Source organism: Macrobrachium nipponense, chromosome 7, assembly GCF_015104395.2.
Source record: "Macrobrachium nipponense isolate FS-2020 chromosome 7, ASM1510439v2, whole genome shotgun sequence".
In the NCBI taxonomy this organism is placed as follows: Eukaryota; Metazoa; Arthropoda; class Malacostraca; order Decapoda; family Palaemonidae; genus Macrobrachium; species Macrobrachium nipponense.
In genome coordinates this window covers 25,812,407-25,834,787 of record NC_061109.1, presented here as the reverse complement: position 1 = coordinate 25,834,787, position 22,381 = coordinate 25,812,407, and the positions used below count along the sequence as shown (strand labels likewise).

At 37.5% G+C, this 22,381-nt stretch overlaps 1 protein-coding gene across 1 annotated transcript in view; it reads right to left on the bottom strand.

Moving 5' to 3' along the window:
* LOC135217560 (uncharacterized) overlaps positions 1 to 22,381 on the bottom strand; it is a 313,898-nt gene that overhangs the window by 236,442 nt on the left and 55,075 nt on the right. Inside the window, exons 3-5 of the mRNA XM_064253525.1 lie at positions 12,665 to 12,742; positions 12,002 to 12,295; positions 2,027 to 2,131 (exon numbers count right to left, since the gene is read on the bottom strand). Of these exons, the coding sequence (XP_064109595.1) occupies positions 2,027 to 2,131; positions 12,002 to 12,295; positions 12,665 to 12,742 (477 nt within the window). The remainder of the gene's footprint in view (positions 1 to 2,026; positions 2,132 to 12,001; positions 12,296 to 12,664; positions 12,743 to 22,381) is intronic.

The following is a 22,381-nucleotide window of genomic DNA, read 5'->3' as shown; positions in this document are numbered from 1 at the left end:
GTGCATAGCCTGCTGGCTGGTGTGATGGTAGACCTCACCTGAAACAGGGACTGAGTACGGGTTCCTGGAGACATAAATAAGGAGATTACACCAACTACTAGTAACCACTCCCCTCCAACCAATCCCCCCCCCCATCGGAAAGATAGATACTCTAGCGGCCGTTCATCGGTAGGATTACTTGCACCGCGAGCTAGCTAGGCAGCGCCGGACAGGACCGGTGCAGGGGGAGGGTGGGGGGGGGATGTGTGGTCTGAGGAGAGTGGACAAGTCATGAACGCCTGGCCGACAGCAACGATCAGTGGTCACCACCTTACGGGAGCTGTACTAGCCTACTACTAAAGGGAGCAGAAGACGGTAGTCCAACTGGCACCCTAAAGGAGGCAAGGCCAAGGCAATACACAACAAAACAAACATAATAAAATGATGAGGAACCACTGGAAGAATTGCGAAAGAGGAACAATAAGGGGGAAAAGGATATACCCAGCAGGGACCTAGCCTAACCCTCCGAGATCGGTACGGATCCGGTCAGGTAGGCTAGCTCGGCCTCCAAGGATGTCATGACATGGACGGAAGAAACCCAACAAAACCCTCCAAAAATCGAAACTTTCGATCTGGTCAGGTAGGGAGGGTTTAGGCCCAACAAACATGACAAGAGAGGGACTCTCTATCCTGGATCGTCCTCCCAGTGAGCACTGTAGCGCAGGCAGGGGGTGATAATGGAGCGCCTAAAGGGTAGAGGGGTAGGGTCACCTGACCTACCTTCTAAAACCTAGCCTAGGTCTGGTCGGGTAAGCCAGGGTAGGAAAGCAAAACTTCCAACCTCACTGTGAAATGAATATCATAAACGTGCATAAAATCAAGTGCATAGCTGGCTAACATCGAAAATACAATAAAAGCATGCATGCATAAAAACGCGAGAGAGAGAGGGGAATCGCCCTCTCTACAAAGATAAAGTACTATAGGCTAACTGGAAGCTCAAATACACTACTCACGTATAACAAGAAATAAGTAAAGAATACATATGAAGGTGAACGAACATGCTCCTGAGGGACTGGGGACAAAGCCAGAGGCTAGAAAAAGCAAAATAAACAATTAACAAGAGACCCCAGAGGACGTCAGGAGCAAGTTAGAGCCTACGACATATAGATAAACACGTAAAACCAGAACTCTAGATACGCCAGGAGCTAGGAAATGCACTGGTAAATATGAAAAAGCGGTAAAAACAGCTAAAACTAAACGTGAAGTAAATGTAATCATAATCAAACAGAGGGAAAAAACGCACGCGTCTGATGATGCACCCAAGATGGCGGATGAAAATAGCGTCACCCCGGTTCGCGAAAACTAAGGGGCCAAAAAAGGCTAAAAAGGGAATACATCGTGACCACACGAAATACCAAAACGTAAAATGGAACACTCAACTTGGATGAAGAAGCTGGGAGCTCTGCAGCAGACATGGCTTTGACAAAAACATACAAAGGGGGAGCAGCGAGAGACACGTGTGAAAAGCAATGCACTAATTACAGGAATGAAGCCGCCGGGCATGGGTGGTAGTAGTAGCGAGCGGAAGGTATATGTAGTAGTCCTTGTAACAGCACTTGCCTTGTGAGGGACTTTCAAGGGAATATTCTAATTGGCAGAAGACCTGTGATAGTGGCCTCCACTCGCCTCAGTGCTTATAACGATGCCCTATGGTGTTTGAGCTGAGGGTAATAACTCCAGCATTCCATTTAGCTTTTTTCTCTGGTATATATTTAGAATCTATTTATACCTAGAAATGCGCGCTACACGACCATTTCACCGGCCGACACAGGTCGAACCCAGAAATAACCTTTTTGAGGAAACAATTATATAAATAAAAATAATATTTGGGAGAAACACTTCTATAAATAAAGTATTTGCCTAGAAGTCCTAAACTATACATAGAAGTCCTAAACTATACAAAGTACGTACACATAATCACATATACAAAAATAAAAAATTATATTATGCAACATACTGAAACAAACCCAAGCATTTTACTACATACATGAGGTGCATGCTCAGGGGAAGATCCAGCAGTGTCAGCCTCATTTTGGGGCTTTCTTACTCTAGTATGGTCTGTGCCCTCTTGGTTTATCCACAGCTCATCAGCCTATAAGGTAAATGCACACTTAGAATTCCATTTTCTCTTGGCTTTTCTTGATATTTCAAATAAAAACTACAGTGGACTCATACAGTGAGACAGTTATTGACAACGGGTACACTGCAATGCTAAAAAACCCATGGTGTAATCAGATACCATCATAAATTTATTACAGTCATAAATGTCTTGCAATCCTAAGCGTATCTCTAATTGGAGTCATATCTTTGGCTAGTGGAAAGAAAATATACTGAGAGTGTGTTGTTTTGCAGCGATGTTCTACTTAGAGTTGATCGAACATGAACTAATGCAGAATTGACAGAATGCATGTTTCCGAAGACAATGACCAGGAGGCCAGTAAATGGCTGCAAAATGGCTGTCTCTTCCAGGTTTGGAGAAAAGTAATATCTTCAGTAATTTGCAAACACCAAAACTTGAAAAAAAATTTCTCACAAAAGGATTTTGAAAAGCTATTGTCAGTGTCTGCTATAAAAAATAAAAGTTTGTACTATATTAACTTTGATACAAGTTTAGCCATGAGTAACACAAGTGGGGAGAGAATGCTAATTTAGTGATGAGAGTTATGATGTCACAAAAGAGTCTTTTATGTGTGGCATGCAAAGTGAAGATGAAATAAAATATAATAGTGACTGACCCACACAACTGCATTTCTATCTGATTTGTGCCACATATGCATAACCTACAGTAGGTAATGGTATTTAACCCTTAATCGCCGACTAAAATTGTCTGTCGGGTCCCAAGTGGACGTACTGTATGTCGACTACAAAAAGTTTTTTTTAAATATTCGCGGAAAATAGTTATAGGCCTAGTTTGTGAAAGATTTTAAATCACGCGCCTTGGGGGATGCTGGGAGTTCATGGATCATGCTGTTGTTTTGTTTACAAGCGTTACCCAGCTGTGCATGCGCGAATTCTTTCTTCTCGCACTACAAAGCATCAGCAACGCATCGTCCGAGAGCGATTTCTTGACGCATTCGTGTTTTGCAGAACTTTTGCAAGTGACTCTGCTGAAACCCTTACATTCTAGTAACATTCAATCATTTACCTTCATTTTGCAACAAACGGGAAGTCTCTAGCACAATATTTCGATTAATAGTGAATTTAAAAAAAAAAAATTTTCCTTCCTCAACGCACAGTAACTCTGCTGAAAATCTCAGAATTTCTTTAGTCACTTTGTCGTAATTTTTGCACCATTTTCTATTAGGCCTTACAAAAAGTGCTATACATGAAAATGTGCGCAATTTCACGTAGAATACAACAAAAAATAACTACTCGTGGTTGTAGCTTTTATCAGTTTTGAAATATTTTCATATAAATCATGACACGTGCCAAAATTTAAACCTGTGGTCAACTTTGACTCGACCAAAATGGTAGAAAAATGGAATTGTAAGCTAATACTCTTACATTCTAGCAACATTCAATCATTTACCTTCATTTTGCAACAAATGGGAAGTCTCTAGCACAATATTTCGATTTATGGTGAATTTTTGAAAAAAAACTTTTTTCTTCCTCAACTCGCAGTAACTCGGCTGAAAATCTCTGAATTTCTTAAGTCACCTTGTCATAATTTTGGCACCATTTTATATTAGGCCTTACATAAAGTGTTATACATGAAAATGTGTGCAACATCATGAAGAATACAACAAAAAATAACTCATGGTTGTAGCTTTTATCAGTTTTGAAATATTTTCATATAAATCACCATAAATGGAAAAAATTCGACCTTCGGTCAAATTTAACTCGACCGAAATGGTTGAAAACTGCAATTGTAAGCTAAAACACTTATAGTCTAGTAATATTCAATTACCTTCATTTTGCAACAAACAGAAAGTCTCTAGCACAATATTTTGATTTATGGTGAATTTTTTGAAAAAAACTTGTTTTTACGTCCGCACGTTACGAATTCATGCATCATTTTGTGATAATATTTTGTCTGTGTTGCTTTGATTGTTTTACAATTTGTTATATACCCATATCATCGCAATTTAGTGTACAATACTACGGAAAAAAAAAACTCATTAGCTTTAACCGTTTTGCTCACAGCGCAATTTGTATACGATTATATATGAAATTTTATTTTGCGTTGTCATATATTCCAATATTTATATAAGATAATGATATTTTTTTCTCATTTCTAATGGTTGCATACTAAACTTCAGGCAATTATAAAAAAAGGAGCCAAAAATGAACTCTTAATCTTAAAACTTAAGCGTGCTGTGATTTTTTGAAAACAACTTTTTTTCTGCTTCGGCGCTAACTCCCGAACGCCAACTGCATATGACAGACACTTTTGTAAATAGAGGCTCGGCATTTAAGGGTTAATGTTCCACTCACACCTTGTTATTGCTTTATAACTTGATAATTGACATTGCACTGTAAATATCTATTGTGTTGCTCGCATTTCGAATCTCAAAAATTATTATTTCATACCTCCCCTGCTATCTGTGATTCCATATAAACATATACATCTCTAAATGTCTTTGGTAGCCATCTTGAAGGAGTTTCGATAGGTAAATATGTAATGTCCAAAAACTCCGGAACTTTTCAAATATTACATAAAAATAAAACATTCCTTGTTATACATTATCATTAAATCCCTCTTTAATTTTGTGCTATAAAACTTAAGATAACAGAGGGGCTTGAAAGATTAAAAAATGACAAATTTGTAACTAATTTGTATTTTTCATAACTTACAAACCTTCGGTCTTAACATTAGGATAAATACTCAGCGCCAGCTGGAAACCGGTAAAGTTTAAAATAATTGTGTACGCAAGGGACTATTGGCATCTGTGCTTGGTCACGAGACATGTGGGGCCACCCACATACCCCTCGTTAACTCGTGACCCCGTTAGTTATTTTCTTACTGCCTTTAAGTGAGGACATGCTTTGCTCCGTCCTTTTAAAGCCGGTTTAGTTTGCCCCCTGTTGGTTTCAATTGGTTGTTTGGAATTCCCGGGTATGTGAACATGAAGCCTTCTCATGCTGCGAGACTTCCTGGATATCACAAGAAGCAGATAAACACCCTGTTATTTTCTTCAACGGTTTCGACGTCGAAGTACTCATCGTGTAGTAAGTCGTAGGTGAAGATGCAACTTTGTGAACTCTTTGGAGTGAAGACAAAAAATTTGTATTGAAAATCAGAGGAAGGTGAGGTACTCATATTTTGCAGTGACATAAAGCCCAACAGTACCAGGTAAAACACATTTCTGGTGTGTTAAAGACAGTAGTACATACAGCATTCCCTCTATTATCTGCAGTAATACATCCAATGCCTTGCAGATATTTTTGACACTATACAGTAAGGTAAAAGCAAATTGCACTTTTGTAAGCACTCATATAAAAGTCTGTCTGATTACTATTCTTCCTCTAGCACTGTGCATTATTGTTTAATCAAAACTTAATATCCCTTACTAAATGATTTATATAATTGTGTTTATCATATTGCATTACCTATTTATCCAACGTTTCAACCAAATGATATGTGACTGCCTAAGTTGAAGTAGTTTATTATGTTTTGGAGGAGTGAGGATTCACAAATTTTCAGATACCAAACCATGTAAATAGCAATAAACTATAGGCCAGACAGAGAAAGAGAAACGCAAGCAAAGACGTGATGCAAACAAGTATACACATACACAGACTGAGACACTAATGAGCAAGAAAAGTTCTGATGCAACACAACTGAGCAGTTTCCACTGATAGATTATTTTGTAAACTCTTAAAATTTTTTCAGTTCACTGGTATTTCAACTTTAGAATAACTTTTTAAATATCAAAATCAATGAACTTCAAAATTTATAAAGCATTTTTAAAATAAATGAAGTAAAAAAATTGGAACTATTATTTAATTAATAATATTAAAATATATAATATATATCTATATATTATAATATTATATATATACATTATAATATATATATATATATATATTATATATATCTACCGATATATGCAATAACTTGATCACGAAGTATATAAAACGTGATGCTATGTATAAATAGTAAAGTTTTTTTGCCACGAAGGAAAAAATGAAAAAGCAAGATAGCCAAGTACTTTCGGTCCTGTTCGGACCCTTTACTGAGCCAAACTGATTTTACAGAGAACAACATAGTCAAAAGAAAGCTTAATATACAAACTGACACTACAAGATTAGCAAGCAATAAGGGCGATTTTCACCCGTCTACAGGAAAGGAGCCGCCGCCCTGCAGGGAGGGTAGCCCCACCTTGAAGGATACACGCAGTAAACAAGTGATTCTCCCAGAAAATAGTACATTTTGAAAAAACATGGCGGAGCATATACGTACAATTTTATATCATGGTTTTTATTTTTACACAAATTTTCCCCCCCAAAACCCCCCAAAATTATTATTAATGAAAAGACGAAAGAAAATATCTAACCAGAGAGAGAGAGAGAGAGAGAGAGAGAGAGAGAGAGAGAGAAATACGTAATAACTATATACATGTGGGACTAATTTATTAGTTGTTCATTTATTTTAAGGTCCTTCATAAACATCTTACAAATATATGGGTTCAAATGGTACATTCCCAGACTAAGATTTAGGTTGTTTTTATTAGTGATTTGTATAATTGCCTATTCCAGTAAATTTCTTGAAACCTAATCATTAGATCTAGCAATTACCGAGGTATCACCCCAATTAATACAATGAGATTTTTCACTCAGATGGATAAACAGTGCATTTGAAGTCTGGACTGTTCTAACTGAATACATATGCTGCTTTATACGTACACATAAATTTTTACTTGACTGACCAACGTAAAACGATGGGCAATCCTTACAAGGAATTTTGTAAATTATGTTGTTATTTGTTACGGGACTATCTTAATTAGCATATCTTTAATGGTATTGTTATAAGAGAACACTACATTAACATGTTAAACGATTTGAATTTTGATTTTATGGTTTCAAATCCATGAAAATATGGTAAGCTAAGTACACTTTTTAGGCATTTCTTTTTCATTAATAGCACACTATAAAACTTTTTGTGAGCTTTTTGATAACATAAATCAATTAAATGAGGTGGGTAGCAGAGATCGTTTCCTATCTTTTTTATGTATTCTATTTCTAGGTCCAGATATTGTGGACTCGTGGTACGCAAAGCGCGTAGGAACACAGAAGAAAAAATTGAAATTTTAATATTAAGATGGTGGCCAGAATAAAACGTATATATGTTAAATTATTTGTGGGTTTTCTATAAATACTGAATTTGCATTGGAAAGATTCTCTATGTATTAATACATCTAGGAAAGGGATGACATTGTTATTTTCAATTTCAACAGTGAATTTTATGGATGGCACTAAATTATTCAATTTAGACAGTAAATCATTTACATCGATACCACCAGGTAAGACTACTAAGATATCATCGACATATCGGTACCATTTTAAGGGGATAAGTGTGTTATTCGGGAGGTGTTGTCTCTCAAAAAATTCCATAAATAAGTTTGAAAGGAGAGGTGATAAAGGGTTACCCATGGCCATACCAAATATTTGTTGGTAATATTCTCCATTAAAAATGAATCTGCAATCACAAATACATAATTTAATTAAGGAAATTATGTGACTAACGGACAAAGGCAATTCATGCAGTACAAGTTCATTACTTAAATATTCTAGCACAGAGTCAATAGGGACTTTTGTAAACAAAGAACATACATCAAAACTGACAAAAATATTGCTAGAGTTTAGTAGAATTTTATTTAATTTTTCCACAAGATCAAGAGAATTCCAGATGTGTGAATTAGATACAGTTCCTAGTAGCAGGGATAACAATTTAGTAAGATATTTAGATAGTTTATAAGCAATTGATCCTACAGTACTAATAATTGGGCGCATAGGTTTGTTTTCCTTATGAGTTTGACTAGGCCATATAAATAAGTAATGAGGGACACTTTACAGTTAATTACACTAAGATCTTTTTTATCTTTAAGAATTTGTTTGATATTGATATTAAAGTTTTTTATTACTTGGTCCAACAGATTTTTTGCGAGTTTTTTGTAAGTTATTTCATCCTCTAGTAAACTCATAAGGAAAACAAACCTATGTGCTCAATTATTAGAACTGTAGGATCAATTGCTTATAAACTATCTAAATATCTTACTAAACTGTTATCCCCGCTACTAGGAACTGTATCTAATTCACACATCTGGAATTCTCTTGATCTTGTGGAAAAATTAAATAACATTGTACTAACCCTAGCGATATTTTGTCAGTTTTTGATGTATGTTCTTTGTTTACAAAAGTCCCTATTGACTCTGTGCTAGAATATTTAAGTAATGAGCTTGTACTGCATGAATTGCCTATGTCCGTTAGTCACATAATTTCCTTAATTAAGTTATGTATTTGTGATTGCAGATTTATTTTTAATGGAGAATATTACCAACAAATATTTGGTATGGCCATGGGTAACCCTTTATCACCTCTCCTTTCAAACTTATATATGGAATTTTTTGAGAGACAACACCCTCGCGAATATCACACTTATCCCCTTAAAATGGTACCGATATGTCGATGATATCTTAGTTAGTCTTACCTGGTGGTATCGATGTAAATGATTTACTGTCTAAATTGAATAATTTAGTGCCATCCATAAAATTCACTGTTGAAATTGAAAATAACAATGTCATCCCTTTCCTAGATGTATTAATACATAGAGAATCTTTCCAATGCAAATTCAGTATTTATAGAAAACCCACAAATAATTTAACATAGTGGTGTATGTTTTTTTATTTCTGGCCCACCATCTTAATATTAAAATTTCAATTTTTTCTTCTATGTTCCTACGCGCTTTGTGTATCACGAGTCACAATATCTGGACCTAGAAATAGAATACATAAAAAAGATAGGAACGATCTCTGCTACCCACCTCATTTAATTGATTTATGTTATCAAAAAGCTCACAAAAAGTTTTATAGTGTTGCTATTAATGAAAAAGAAATGCCTAAAAATGTACTTAGCTTACCATATTTTCGTGGATTTGAAACCATAAAATCAAAATTTAAATCGTTTAATGTTAATGTAGTGTTCTCTTATAACAATACCATTAAAGATATGCTAATTAAGAATAGTCCAGTGACAAATAACAACATAATTTACAAAATTCCTTGTAAGGATTGCCCATCGTTTTACATTGGTCAGTCAAGTAAAAATTTATGTGTACGTATAAAGCAGCATATGTATTCAGTTAGAACAGCCCAGACTTCAAATGCACTGTTTATCCATCTGAGTGAAAAATCTCACTGTATTAATTGGGGTGATACCTTGGTAATTGCTAAATCTAATGATTATGTTTCAAGAAATTTACTGGAATAGGCAATTATACAAATCACTAATAAAAACAACCTAAATCTTAGTCTGGGAATGTACCATTTGGACCCATATATTTGTAAGATGTTTATGAAGGACCTTAAAATAAATGAACAACTAATAAATTAGTCCCACATGTATATAGTTATTAGTATTTCTCTCTCTCTCTCTCTCTCTCTCTCTCTCTCTCTCTCTCTCTCTCTATCTCTCTCTGACTCTCATCATCTCTCTCTCTCGCTCTCTCTCTCTCTGGTTCGATATTTTTCTCTCCCTCTTACTCTTGCTCGATATATATATTATATTTATATTTTCTTTCGTCTTTTCATTAATAATAATTTTTTTTTTTTTTGGGGGGAAAATTTGTGTAAAAATTCATGATATTAAATTGTATATGCTCCGTGTTTTTTTTTCAAAATGTACTGTTTTCTGGGAGAATCACTTGTTTTACTGCGTGTATCCTTCAAGGTGGGGCTACCCTCAGGCGGCGGCTCCTTTCTGTAGAGTGAAAATCGCCCTTATTGCTTGCTAATCTTGTAGTGTCAGTTTGTATATTAAGCTTTCTTTTGACTATGTTGTTCTCTGTAAAATCAGTTTGCCTCATTAAAGGGTCCGAACAGGACCGAAAGTACTTGGCTATCTCACTTTTTCATTTTTTCCTTCGTGGCAAAAAAAACCTTTATATATATATATATATATATATATATATATATATATATATATATATATATTATATAATATATATATATTTTATGGAAATTCAAACACTCATAAATTCGTAACCACAATCAGAATTATCCATCACAGGCAGGGGAGATAGAAGGGAGTGAAAGGGGGAGGACTCTTAAGTTGCGGAAGAGCTTAATCTACACACCCACACAAACAGCCAATGAGAGAATGATACTTCTGTGACACAGCCATACTCTATCAGCCACTCACAGGTGATAAACAGAATGATTTTAAAGCAATAACAGTAACGAGCTCCCAAGCTGACAATGGGCCTGCCCAGTCCTCCCCAAACAGCTCCCCTGCGAACATGCTTACCCCCAGTGTGTTACAATGACTGTTTTTTCTCAGTGGGCTAAATGACTGTTAACAGCATTACCATCATTATTTTTTCACCCCTTAAACAGTTTTGCCAACCAAACAAAAGGCTTTTTATCAATTCTTATTTATAGTATGTATATATAGTACACATATATCCATGTGTATTTTTGGGGAGCTGTGGTGCTTGCGGATAATGTCAAGTTGCAGACAGTATATATGCAGATAATTAAGAATTACTAGCTACTATGTTTTTTTGGTGTACTGCACTAGAAATACTATGGTTCAAAACCAAATTAGGCTAGTAAACTTACCCATTTGGAATTAGGGACAGTTTAGGGGGACTAGCTACTCTAGAGAAAAAAATTATGAAAAAAACAATTACAAATTAGGGGCTGAAACTCCAAATTCCAAATGTGTTTTTACTATTTTTTGTACGAGTTTAAATCTCATAACGTTATGTTTACTATTTTTTTTAGGCAGCCTTAATATTGGGTCAATACGCACACATTTTTTCTCTGAAAAGCTCAAAATTTTCTAAATGCTTGGTAATAAAAATTTTCCTTAATTATCTCAATGCTATAAAGTGTGGCCACGTTACTATGCAAGCCCAAAAGAACCATTCACTTGCCTAAGAAGTATCAACAGAATGCCAAAGTTTCAATACAATAGAGCACATATTCGGATTTTCTATTGATATTTTGATTTTTCAAAAATATCTTTTAATATAATGACACTAAAAGTTGAAAGGGACTACATGGGGCTAGGTATGGAGCAAATTGCAGAGCAATATACTCCTCTTCTATCTTTCTGAGGACAACTCAAGTTTCATTTACTGAGTAACTGCCAGTATTCCTACAATTTTCACCATCACAACCTGAGTTGCCAGAGAAGCTGATTCTATTCAGTGATCATTTATTTTTACTAGGTAAAATGAGCCTTATGAATGAGTAAACATGGACGGTTTTTGCTAGCACAAATACTTTAGGAAGTTATGGCTGTTTTTTCTTTTTATTTCAATTCTTTTTTACCCCAAAGTAGCTAATCCCCTTAATGATCAAATGTACAGTACATTTTATACTGAGAATTCCTCAGTAAAAACAGGCCACATGTGCAATTCATGTTATCAAATACAGTACAGTGTTTCATTCTGTATATCATTTGGAAGACTAATTACAGCAAAAAATTTAGCAAAATTTTGGTTTCCCTGACACTGCTTCTATTTTTTCTACAGAGAACATTAATACTGTACTGTATACAGTTTACATGGCATCAAGTTATTCCCTCTTGGTAGCATGGGGAGGGTTGTATTATACAAGTGTTAGCATATACAGAGCCTTCAGAAAGGAAAAGGCACTGTTGAATATAAAAATTGCATAAAAGATCATATTTCTAAAACTGACAAAAATAAGACATTTCACGGACTATTTTCGACTATTTTCTTACAGACACTAACTTACCTCTAAGTACATACTCTAAGTTATTACTAAGTACACACCTCTTGAGGATTGTTGTTGGTAAGATGAGATTCATTGTAAACTAAGCGATCATAAATGGAGCTCTCAGAATTGGCAACACTGCGACTGCTTCCTTGATTGTTGGGTAAGTTTTGCTGGGGTAAATACTGATAATTATGATGGGGAAAAGAAGGATGACACTGCTGAGGGGAGGGAGGATACTGAGGTCGAGGATGAGTGCCTATGTTCGCCAAGGATGTCCAAGGCAAAATACCTGGCATTCCTGACTGTGCTCCTGGACTTAGACTCAAGTTCTTCACATTTCGATACAAAGCCTGGGGATTGGAAAGGTGAGTAATGTTTGGATTTACATTACTTTGAAAAATGACATGAAATTATAATGAAGGTCAGGTGTGGCTTTTTGGTCAAGTATGAAAGGATGAGTTATCATACAAATATATTGTATTTACATTAATAAAACTGTTGCGTTTCCTAAAGTAAATTCAGTTCAAGAAACAGAGGACAAAATAACTGCAAATTCAAAAAAGTTAAAACTAATTGAAGTTACACAAAGAAAATATATGAAAGTAATCTAAAAAAGCAGGCAAATAATACGAAAAAACATTAATACATATATATACCATTGACAAATAAATGCAATATACAATGCCTAATTCTTTATAAGCACAAAAATAATGTCTTACCCTACTATCTTCATCTTCAGATGTCAAGCCACTGTCACTGACTTCAGACCCAGACAGCCCAGTTACACTTCCATTCTCCTTTAAAGAAAATTTAAAAGCTTTGCCGATCATTCATCCATTAGAGGAACTGTCAAACTAATTCCTGTCTTCCACCCAGTGATTTCCAATTATAACTCAATTACCTGAGTTGTATTTATGGCAAATATAATAACATAAGTGACAATGACTGAACTTTCCAGATAAAAATTCTATAGAATTAATTCTCAAGATTCATCTACTAAAGTCAGTATGGGAGCCTTCCCTGGAAGATGCTGTTTCCATACAGAATCCTTCCATCCTGAACACTTTGAACAATAGTTGAGAGAGAGAGAGAGAGAGAGAGAGAGAGAGAGAGAGAGAGAGAGAGAGAGAGAGAGAGAGAGAGAGAGAGAGAGAGAAAATGTTTTAAGTTCACATAACAAAAATGTTGCAACTGTTCTACGGGTTTGAAGAACTACTCATGATGGACGTACAATAATCAAGGTTTAGAAGAAAACCATGTGTACTGTATTGCTCCCTTTCAGCTTTTGATTTCATTTTAGATGTTTTTATGATCATCCTTTCTAGGTGCTTCAAATCTGTGGAAGACTCTCCTTGTTTTGACTTCCCTGTTTCCTATGAATCTTCCTTTCTGAGGTAGATCTGAGTCTACTTCATTTGCATTCCATCTACTCTTTTACCCTAATTCTTTCTATTTCTTTATATGCCTACATGTCCCCTTGGTATAGACCTAACAGTCTTCAGTTGGTCACCAGGAAAATTCTGAAGTATGTATCCTTAACTTTGATGGATCTTTACATTTTCCATGCTCTGTTTCAAAAGCGAGACATTTGGAAATTAATATCCAGTTCACAATAAATTTTTAAACCTACTTTTATGTTTCATAAATACGAGCCTAATACTACACAAATGCCTTTATTAACTGTCTATGCAGACAGAGTCAAATTACTAGTTATAAACAAACAAAACATTTTTCCTAAAACAAGTAAGACTATCTCCATGACAGGAATCCCTACCTTACCTACTGAAGCTCTCATTATATTGCTCAGAGCATTTCTGGAATAGGTCATTGTAGTATATAGATAATGTCAGCAACGGTCAGTGATCTCTGCCTCAATGTGCTACAAAGGCTGTCTGGTAGTTGTAGTTATTATTATTTTTTCCTAGTTCATCTTTCTGTTGCCATGGAAAATTGATTCTTTGTTTTCACGTGCACTTTAATATCTCTTACTTTGTGCCTCAGTAACATACTGCACTGTTCTGCATCACTGCGTCAACTTGCCAAGATTAATGCCTCATGCTGATGTGTGTTTAGCACCACACTACAGTAACAGCTCAAAGGATCCTAGGACTTAATACATTTAGCCTTAAATTCTGCTGAAATATACTAAGGTATGTCTGTTATCGAATATTAATATGAGGAGACTGATGTATGTTATTGATTCAAAGTAAAATATGCACTGTGGACTGTCAAGGTGAAGATACAGGTATGTTCCCAACTATTCTGAATAACATTGAGGGTGGTTAGGGCGGAGATACTCCTTTAAGAAAAAGATGCTGTGGTTGCCCATCTGTCTCCCACAATGCAGCAAACAGAGAATTTACAATTAAACATGACATTTTATTAATAAAATAAATGTTTATGTATACTTACCAAGTAATTACATAGCTATTAGTTTCTAAATATTGTGGCAGCTTTAAATTTTGAAATTTGCAGTAGTGCTTCTATTGTTTTGGTGCAGGTAAATGACCCCACTCCCTTTTGTGGAAGAATAGGTACAACACAGCTGAAGAGCTCAATTCATCTGATAGGGGAAGAGGAGGTGCTCCGACCATGTAATTACTTGGCAAGTACAGGTGGCCCGCTGTTAACGGCGCAATGGCTTGGTGGTGAATTGGTTTTACGGCTGTCATCAAAAATATTCATTAAAAAAATAAGGTATTTTAAGGTATTTTTACGGCACAATTTTCGGTTAACATACATTTGTAGAAATACTGTTCAGACCATAAAGGTTATGCAAATTATATTAAAATATTTGATTGAGGCCACAGATGACTTGAAAACTAGAAGATCAGACACCCTAGTGATGACTCCTAAAATGTCTCTCATATCAATTTTTGCAAGGACAAAACTTCCAGCTGTTAGGAGACCAACCTTGTCAAATCTTTTGAGACAATTTACAGGAACAGCCTGGACCTTAACAGTACTCCATTAAGTAAAATGGGTATATCTTCTGGAACAGTACCAATATTACAGAATATTAAAAAAAATATCATAAAAGGATACAATTACATACACAAGAAACATAACAATACTACAGTGGTACCTCGAGATACGAAATTAATCTGTTCTGAGAGGGGCTTTGTATCATGAGCTTTTTGTATCTTGGACCGCATTTTAGATGTAAAATGGCTAATCTATTCCAAGCCCTCCAAAAACACCCCAGTAAATTTCATAATAAAGCTAAATTGACCTATAAACAATGAAATACTACAACAATTTGGACCATTCAATACCTAACTTATTACGTACTGCTAATATACCTGTAAGAAATACTGTGCATACATACATACGTATGTAGTAAAATGTGGAAGCTTACCTTTCGAGTGAGGCTATCTCCAAAAGTGGCGACAGAGGAGGACAAACGGCAGATACGTACGTACACTTAACTTTACGAAACACATAAAAAAATGTAAGGAAAAACATAAACTAAACTTTATGAAACACATTAACAAAACTGTAACACTTAACTTTACAAAAAACATAAACATTTTTTTTTATTTTTTTTATTTTTACATTTTTTTTTTACTTTTTCATACTTTACGTTTTTATTTTTCTATACAAAAAATTTTCAACTTCTTCACCACTTTTAACTTTCTGTTTTTTAGTATCACTTGGTTCTTCCTTTTTGTTTACTACTCCTACTAAAGGCCTCTTTAAAAAATAACTATCAAAGGAAGATTGCTTCTGCCTACTTTTGACAATGTTCCTGAAATGATTCAGGCAAACGTCATCGAACTGTGCAAGCATACGACCTGTGTAAGCCTTTTCGGGGTGTCTCTTTTCTACGAATGATTACACCTTATGAAAAGCAGCTAGAGCATCCTTAATTTCTACCGTTGTCATAGAGTCGTCCTCCTCCTCCTCGCCGCTGCTAGAGAACTCCTCTTGAACGACGTTATGTTGCATGGCCTCCAACTCCTTCAGGTCATCCGTTATAAACTCCTCTTGGTGCTCCTCGAGAAGGTGAGAAGGTCATTGACGTCGTCCTCGTCGACGACCAGCCCCATGGACTTGCTGAGTGCAACGATCTCGTCAAGATCTGGTTGCGAAAGTTTCAGGATCGTCAACTGTTTCTGAATCTGCAGCACCAGCTTCGCCCACGTCGAATCCCTCGAAGTCTCGGGCGGATAGGGCATCAGGCCAGAGTTTCCTCCCGAAGAATTCAAGGTTCACCTCGAAACCTCCTGCCAAGCTTCCTTGAAGAGTCAGATGCATATTACAATATCGAAATGCTCCTTCCAAAATTCACGCAAGGTGAGGTTTGTGGTGTCGGTGATGTCGAAACATCCTTAGAAAAGATGTTTCGTATACAGCTTCTTGAAGTTCGATATCACTTGCTGGTCCATGGGCTGGAGGAGAGGGGTGGTGTTAGGCAGAAGATAAAGAACCTTCATGAAGGAATACTCCGCTAGGATATTTTCCTCGAGGCCAGGATGGTGAGCAGGGGCATTGTCCAACACCAGCAGGCATTTCAGAGGGAAGGGCTTCTCTTCCAAGAATTTCTTCACTGTCGGGCCAAAACACAGATTTACCCACTCCGTGAACAAAAGCCTCATTACCCAGGCTTTTGCATTAGCCCTCCACATCACTGGAAGCTTCTCCTTAAGCATTTTGTGGGCCTTGAAGGCTCAAGGAGTCTCCGAATGATACACAAGTAGGGGCTTCACCTTGCAATCCCCACTGGCGTTTGAACAAAGTGCGAGCGTAAGCCTGTTTTTCATAGGCTTATGCCCAGGTAGCTTCTTCTCTTCCTGCGTGATGTATGTCGGACGAGGCATTTTTTTCCAAAAGAGGCCAGTCTCATCACAGTTGAAGACTTGCTGAGAACTGTAGCCTTCCTTGATCATCATCTTGTCGAACATCTTTTTAAAGGCTTCGGCCGCTTTCGTGTCCGAGCTGGCCGCCTCCCCGTGCCATGCCACCGAATGGATGCCAGTCCATTTACAGAATTTTCCTAACCACCCATGCGAAGCCTTGAAGTCTGGGGTTGGCGTTGATGTCCCTTCTCCTTCGTCGTCTTCGGCCTGGGCAATCAAATCGCCGAAAATAGCGCTGGCCTTGTGGCAGATTGCCGTCTCCGTTATCACATCGCCAGCGATTTCTTTGTCTTTTATCCAGACAAGAAGAAGCCTTTCCATTTCATCGTGCATGTGGGTCCTCTTGCTGGACAAAATAGTCACACCCTTGGAGGGTGTAGCTGCTTTGATGACATCCTTTTGCTTAAGGATGGTGCCTACTGTCGACGGATTTCGGCCGTATTCCTTGGTGATCACACTCAATCGCATACCAGCTTCATATTTCTTGATAATCTCCATCTTCGTCTCCAAAGAGAGCATCCTCCTCTTTCCGTGAATTTCAACTTTCTTGGGACCCATGACTAAGTACATACTGTACATAATTATGTTATGTATGTACTAGTACATATACGTATGTAGTAAAGTTCTCACACAACATGATAAAGTATACTATGTACAACGAAATCACAAACGAATTTAGTTAATAAACGAAATCGTTAGAACGAACGAATGCCTCGTGCGTAAGATACAGATGATGCCGTGCAGTGGCCGAAGAAGCACGCCGCTACGTAGATGCATCATGGGAGGGATGCTGACCAATAGGAGAGAAGGATCTCATGGCGGTGACTAGCATCAGGAACTAATGGGAGAGCGGGAGGATGGTGGCGCTTTTACTTAGTTGGCGGCGAGCGAGTTTCAAAATTGTTATCAGTGGTCCGGGCGAATCTCGGACTTTACAGCAAAACCTTTCGTATCTTGAATGTTACGGACTCTGGGATCTCAGAGACAATGTTACGGCCTCTGAGGGAGGTCCGCTTCAGGTTCGATATGAAGTAATAAAAAAAAAAACTTATCAACACAAACAGTTGAAACTGGGGATATGAATATAGAAAGAAACACTAACACAACAAAGGTTTATTTACAAGCTTACTAACAATGGTAAATGCAGAATGGTATCTCCTATTTACATAAACAGATAGAATCTTCACTGCGAGAACTGCGGGAAACAGTGAGGTTAATAAGAATACTTGCTAAAACAAGTTAGGCACTTTGAAGAGGTGGCTTCAGGAAAGTAGAGCGGCAATTGCAGTCGTCCTCTTGCCTCCGTATTGCAGAAAATAGTCTATTCGTAAGGCAGGAACTCTCCCCTTTTCTTCTCCGAAGTCTGCTCAACGTAGAGACAACTCGGCCGTCCACACCGGAAGACGACTAGACCAATATCCAACCAACTCTCGAACAACTTCTTTTGATTGATACTTCGTCGGTTCCTTTTTCTCGTATCTCACGGAAGATCTCTGCTGCTGCTGATCTCTCACTGATAATCTGATCTGTGGCTCTCTGTGACTAACTGGTGATCTCCCTTTTACGATCTCTCTCTCTCTTACGATCACTGCTCTCCAAAGTTCGTTCGTCGTATTTATACGGCACTCTGGGGGCGGAGCCTATGGCGAACGTCACCGACTCCAGGGATTTCTAGAACTTCTTAGATGAATCCAAACGAGGTATTGCATCAGAAAATCGCGACGTTTCTCACGTAATGTTGGCGCGTTTTTGCGCTCCACAACTCGCCCGACGATTCCAGAACAACCACGAAGATAGGCGTCTCCAACACCGGCGCGAAAGCCTCCCTGCTGCCGAACTTCTCGAAAATGCGTTCTCCTTTCCTTTATCTTTCTTTGCTATGAAGCAATTACCATCACACGCCCCCCCAAAAGAGAAAAAAAAATGAAATCAATTGATTTTATTTTTTTCTAAAGAGAAGCAAAAATTAAACAGCGGAAACAATTCTGCATAAAGCTTTAATCCAGTCAAACACGCACGCTTCCCCACACACAATTACTCGTGCGATAACAGAAAACGGTTATTAGGCTACTCATTCAGAGCAATATCTCTAGAGGCTACTGCTATAACATTATCCTTCTCTCTTACTTTTTCCGTTTTCTGAACTCTGATTAAAAATTATAAATACTAAAACACCTCTTGTGTTTTTCTCAAAACTAATCTCACTCAGTAACACTGTTACACGGGCGGAGGCCACGGCTCGGGGCGTTCATTATAATTCTGAAGCAAATTTACATTCATTGCCTTTGCTCTACTCTTACCCACATTAATTCTATAATGTATATTTCCCCTCTTCTCTAAAATTAAAAAAGGACCTTCGAACTTATAAGGTAAAAAGGGACTTTCTCTCGAGACTAGTACTAAAACTTTATCTCTTACACACAAACTTCTCTCTTTTGCCCTAAGATAAAGTTTTTCTTCAGTTTCCCCTTTACTTCCGTTCGGGTTTCCTTTCGCTAATTGCCAAGCGCTTCCGTTCTCCTCCGATAGCTGCCAAACATCTCTTAAATTGTTTTCATAATAATCAAGATTAGTTATGCAATCATCCCTACCCTTACTTCTAGGGAAAGTTCCGAACATATTCATAAATACATTATCAAAAGATAAGCCTACTGAAGGAATATTACATAACAGAACTCTGGAAATTACTTGAATCGGTTTCCCTGCAATTTGATATTCAAGACAGCTTATAACATATCTCTTAAAACATACATCATTTTTCATCTTAGGCCAAAAGTACGTCCTACTAATAGACCTGAAAGTTTTATTTACTCCCAAATGTCCTTGCTCATCATGTGCTAACTTCAAAATTAATTCATGAAGCTTCCTAGAAACTACTAATTTATCTGTGATTTCCTCTTTACTACCTGACTCAGGACGAACATGACACAAAACTTCATCCTTTACACAAAAAATTTCCTTACACACAAGTGTTAGGAAATCCACCTAACATGACTTTCTCTTCCATATTGATTTCTGCCCTGTTCGGCACACACTCACTCATTATCAGTGATACAGCGGCCCTTGTGTCTCGAAGCAAGACCATTTCTCTCGAATCTACTCCTCCAAGAGAGGAAACTACGCCTTCCAACAGAAATTCACCAAAAACTTTCCTAGTTTCTCTCATCACATCATCCCTACTTGACGAAAGGTTAACTAGCGATACTGGTTTCTTACCGTCCTTCCTTTCTGCTGCACAATTTCTCGCTAAATGCCCTTTCCATTACATCGGAAACAAGTTAATTCTGAGCCACTAATGGCCATTCTACTCTTACAAACCTTAGACGTATGACCAGGTTTTCCACCAATGTATAACAGGAAATAGTCAACTTCTACTCGCATTTGCTATTACTAGGACTGAAACCTTTACTGCTTTGTACTCTACCAGACGAAGGATCATTTCGTTTCTTACTAACACTCAAATTATAAGTTAGGCTATATTCGTCAGCTAGCCTAGTTGCTCCTGCAAAAGATACTTCTCGCCTATCCTCTATATAAAGTTTAATCTCAGGGGATACGTTATCTTTGAAGTTTTCTAACAACACTAAGTTCTTCAAACAATCAAAATCATCAACTTTAGCAGAAGTTAACCAATCAAAAAACAGCCTTTCTAACTTCTTACCGTATTCTACATACGTAATATTTTCATCCTTTCTCAAATTTCTAAATTTCTTACGGTATGCCTCCGTACTAAACCTATATGCGCTAAGAACGGTTTCTTTCACGATATCGTAAATTATCATTCTCCTTAGACATGCAACTATACACAGTAAGTGCCCTACCACTCAAAACTGACTGCAAATATAAAGTCCACGTTTCTTTAGAGGAACTACTCGTTCCATTAACTTCTCAAAACACATGAAATATGTCGTAACATCTTCCTCATCAAACTTTGGTACTAATTTCAACACTGCACTCATACCTAACCTATCAGTTTCGTTTTCGTTCTTGCCTGTCCGACTGTTACGAGTACTTTCCCTTAACCAAGCAATTTCCAACTCATGCATACGCTCTTTCTCTCTCTCTTCCTGTTCATGCATACGTACTTTTTCTCTTTCTTCCTGCTGCATTACCAACATTTCTCTCTCTTGCTGCATTTGCAATACTTCTCTCTCTTGTTGCATCTTCATTACTTCTCTCTCTTTCTCTTGCTGCATTATCATTACTTCTCTCTCAGCCGCTCTTTCCTCTCTCTCAGCCGCTCTTTCATCTCTCTCATACTTCTCTCTTTCTTTCTTCTCCACATACTCACGGAGATCATTCCCCTCCAGACCTAGTAGCTTACCTGACTCAATAAACTCTTTCACCATCTCACTCATTCTGATTCTTTCTATATTCTCCCTGTTTCAATCTGTTATGGTGTTGATAGCCTAGGCAAGGTCGCCACAAATGTTACGGACTCTGGGATCTCAGAGACAATGTTACGGCCTCTGAGGGAGGTCCACTTCAGGTTCGATATGAAATAATAATAATAAAAAAAAAAACTTATCAACACAAACAGTTGAAACTGGGGATATGAATATAGAAAGAAACACTAACACAACAAAGGTTTATTTACAAGCTTACTAACAATGGTAAATGCAGAATGGTATCTCCTATTTACATAAACAGATAGAATCTTACACTGCGTGAACTGGGGGAAACAGTGAGGTAATAAGAATACTTGCTAAACAGTTTGGCACTTTGAAGAGGTGGCTTCAGGAAAGTAGAGCGGCAATTGCAGTCGTCCTCTTGCCTCCGTATTGCAGAAAATAGTCTATTCGTAAGGCAGGAACTCTCCCCTTTTCTTCTCCGAAGTCTGCTCAACGTAGAGACAACTCGGCCGTCCACACCGGAAGACGACTAGACCAATATCCAACCAACTCTCGAAAAACTTCTTTTGATTGATACTTCGTCGGTTCCTTTTTCTCGTATCTCACGGAAGATCTCTGCTGCTGCTGATCTCTCACTGATAATCTGATCTGTGGCTCTCTGTGACTAACTGGTGATCTCCCTTTTACGATCTCTCTCTCTCTTACGATCACTGCTCTCCAAAGTTCGTTCGTCGTATTTATACGGCACTCTGGGGGCGGAGCCTACGGCGAACGTCACCGACTCCAGGGATTTCTAGAACTTCTTAGATGAATCCAGACGAGGTATTGCATCAGAAAATCGCGGCGTTTCTCACGTAACGTTGGCGCGTTTTTGCGCTCCACAACTCGCCCGACGATTCCAGAACAACCACGAAGATAGGCGCCTCCAACACGGGCGCGAAAGCCTCCCTGCTGCCGAACTTCTCGAAAATGCGAACTCCTTTCCTTTACCTTTCTTTGCTATGAAGCAATTACCATCACATTGAACAATTTTTGTATGTAGAGCTGTAAAATTTTTCGTATTTGCTTTCGTATCTCGAGTTTTTCGTAAGTTGAGCCTTTCGTATCTCAAGGTACCACTGTACCATGCTAAAACTATAATCACTTACAAACAATGAGCTAATAACACTTGGCAATAAAATGAAATTGATGCCAATAAAGTACCTAATACAGGCAGTCCCAGGTT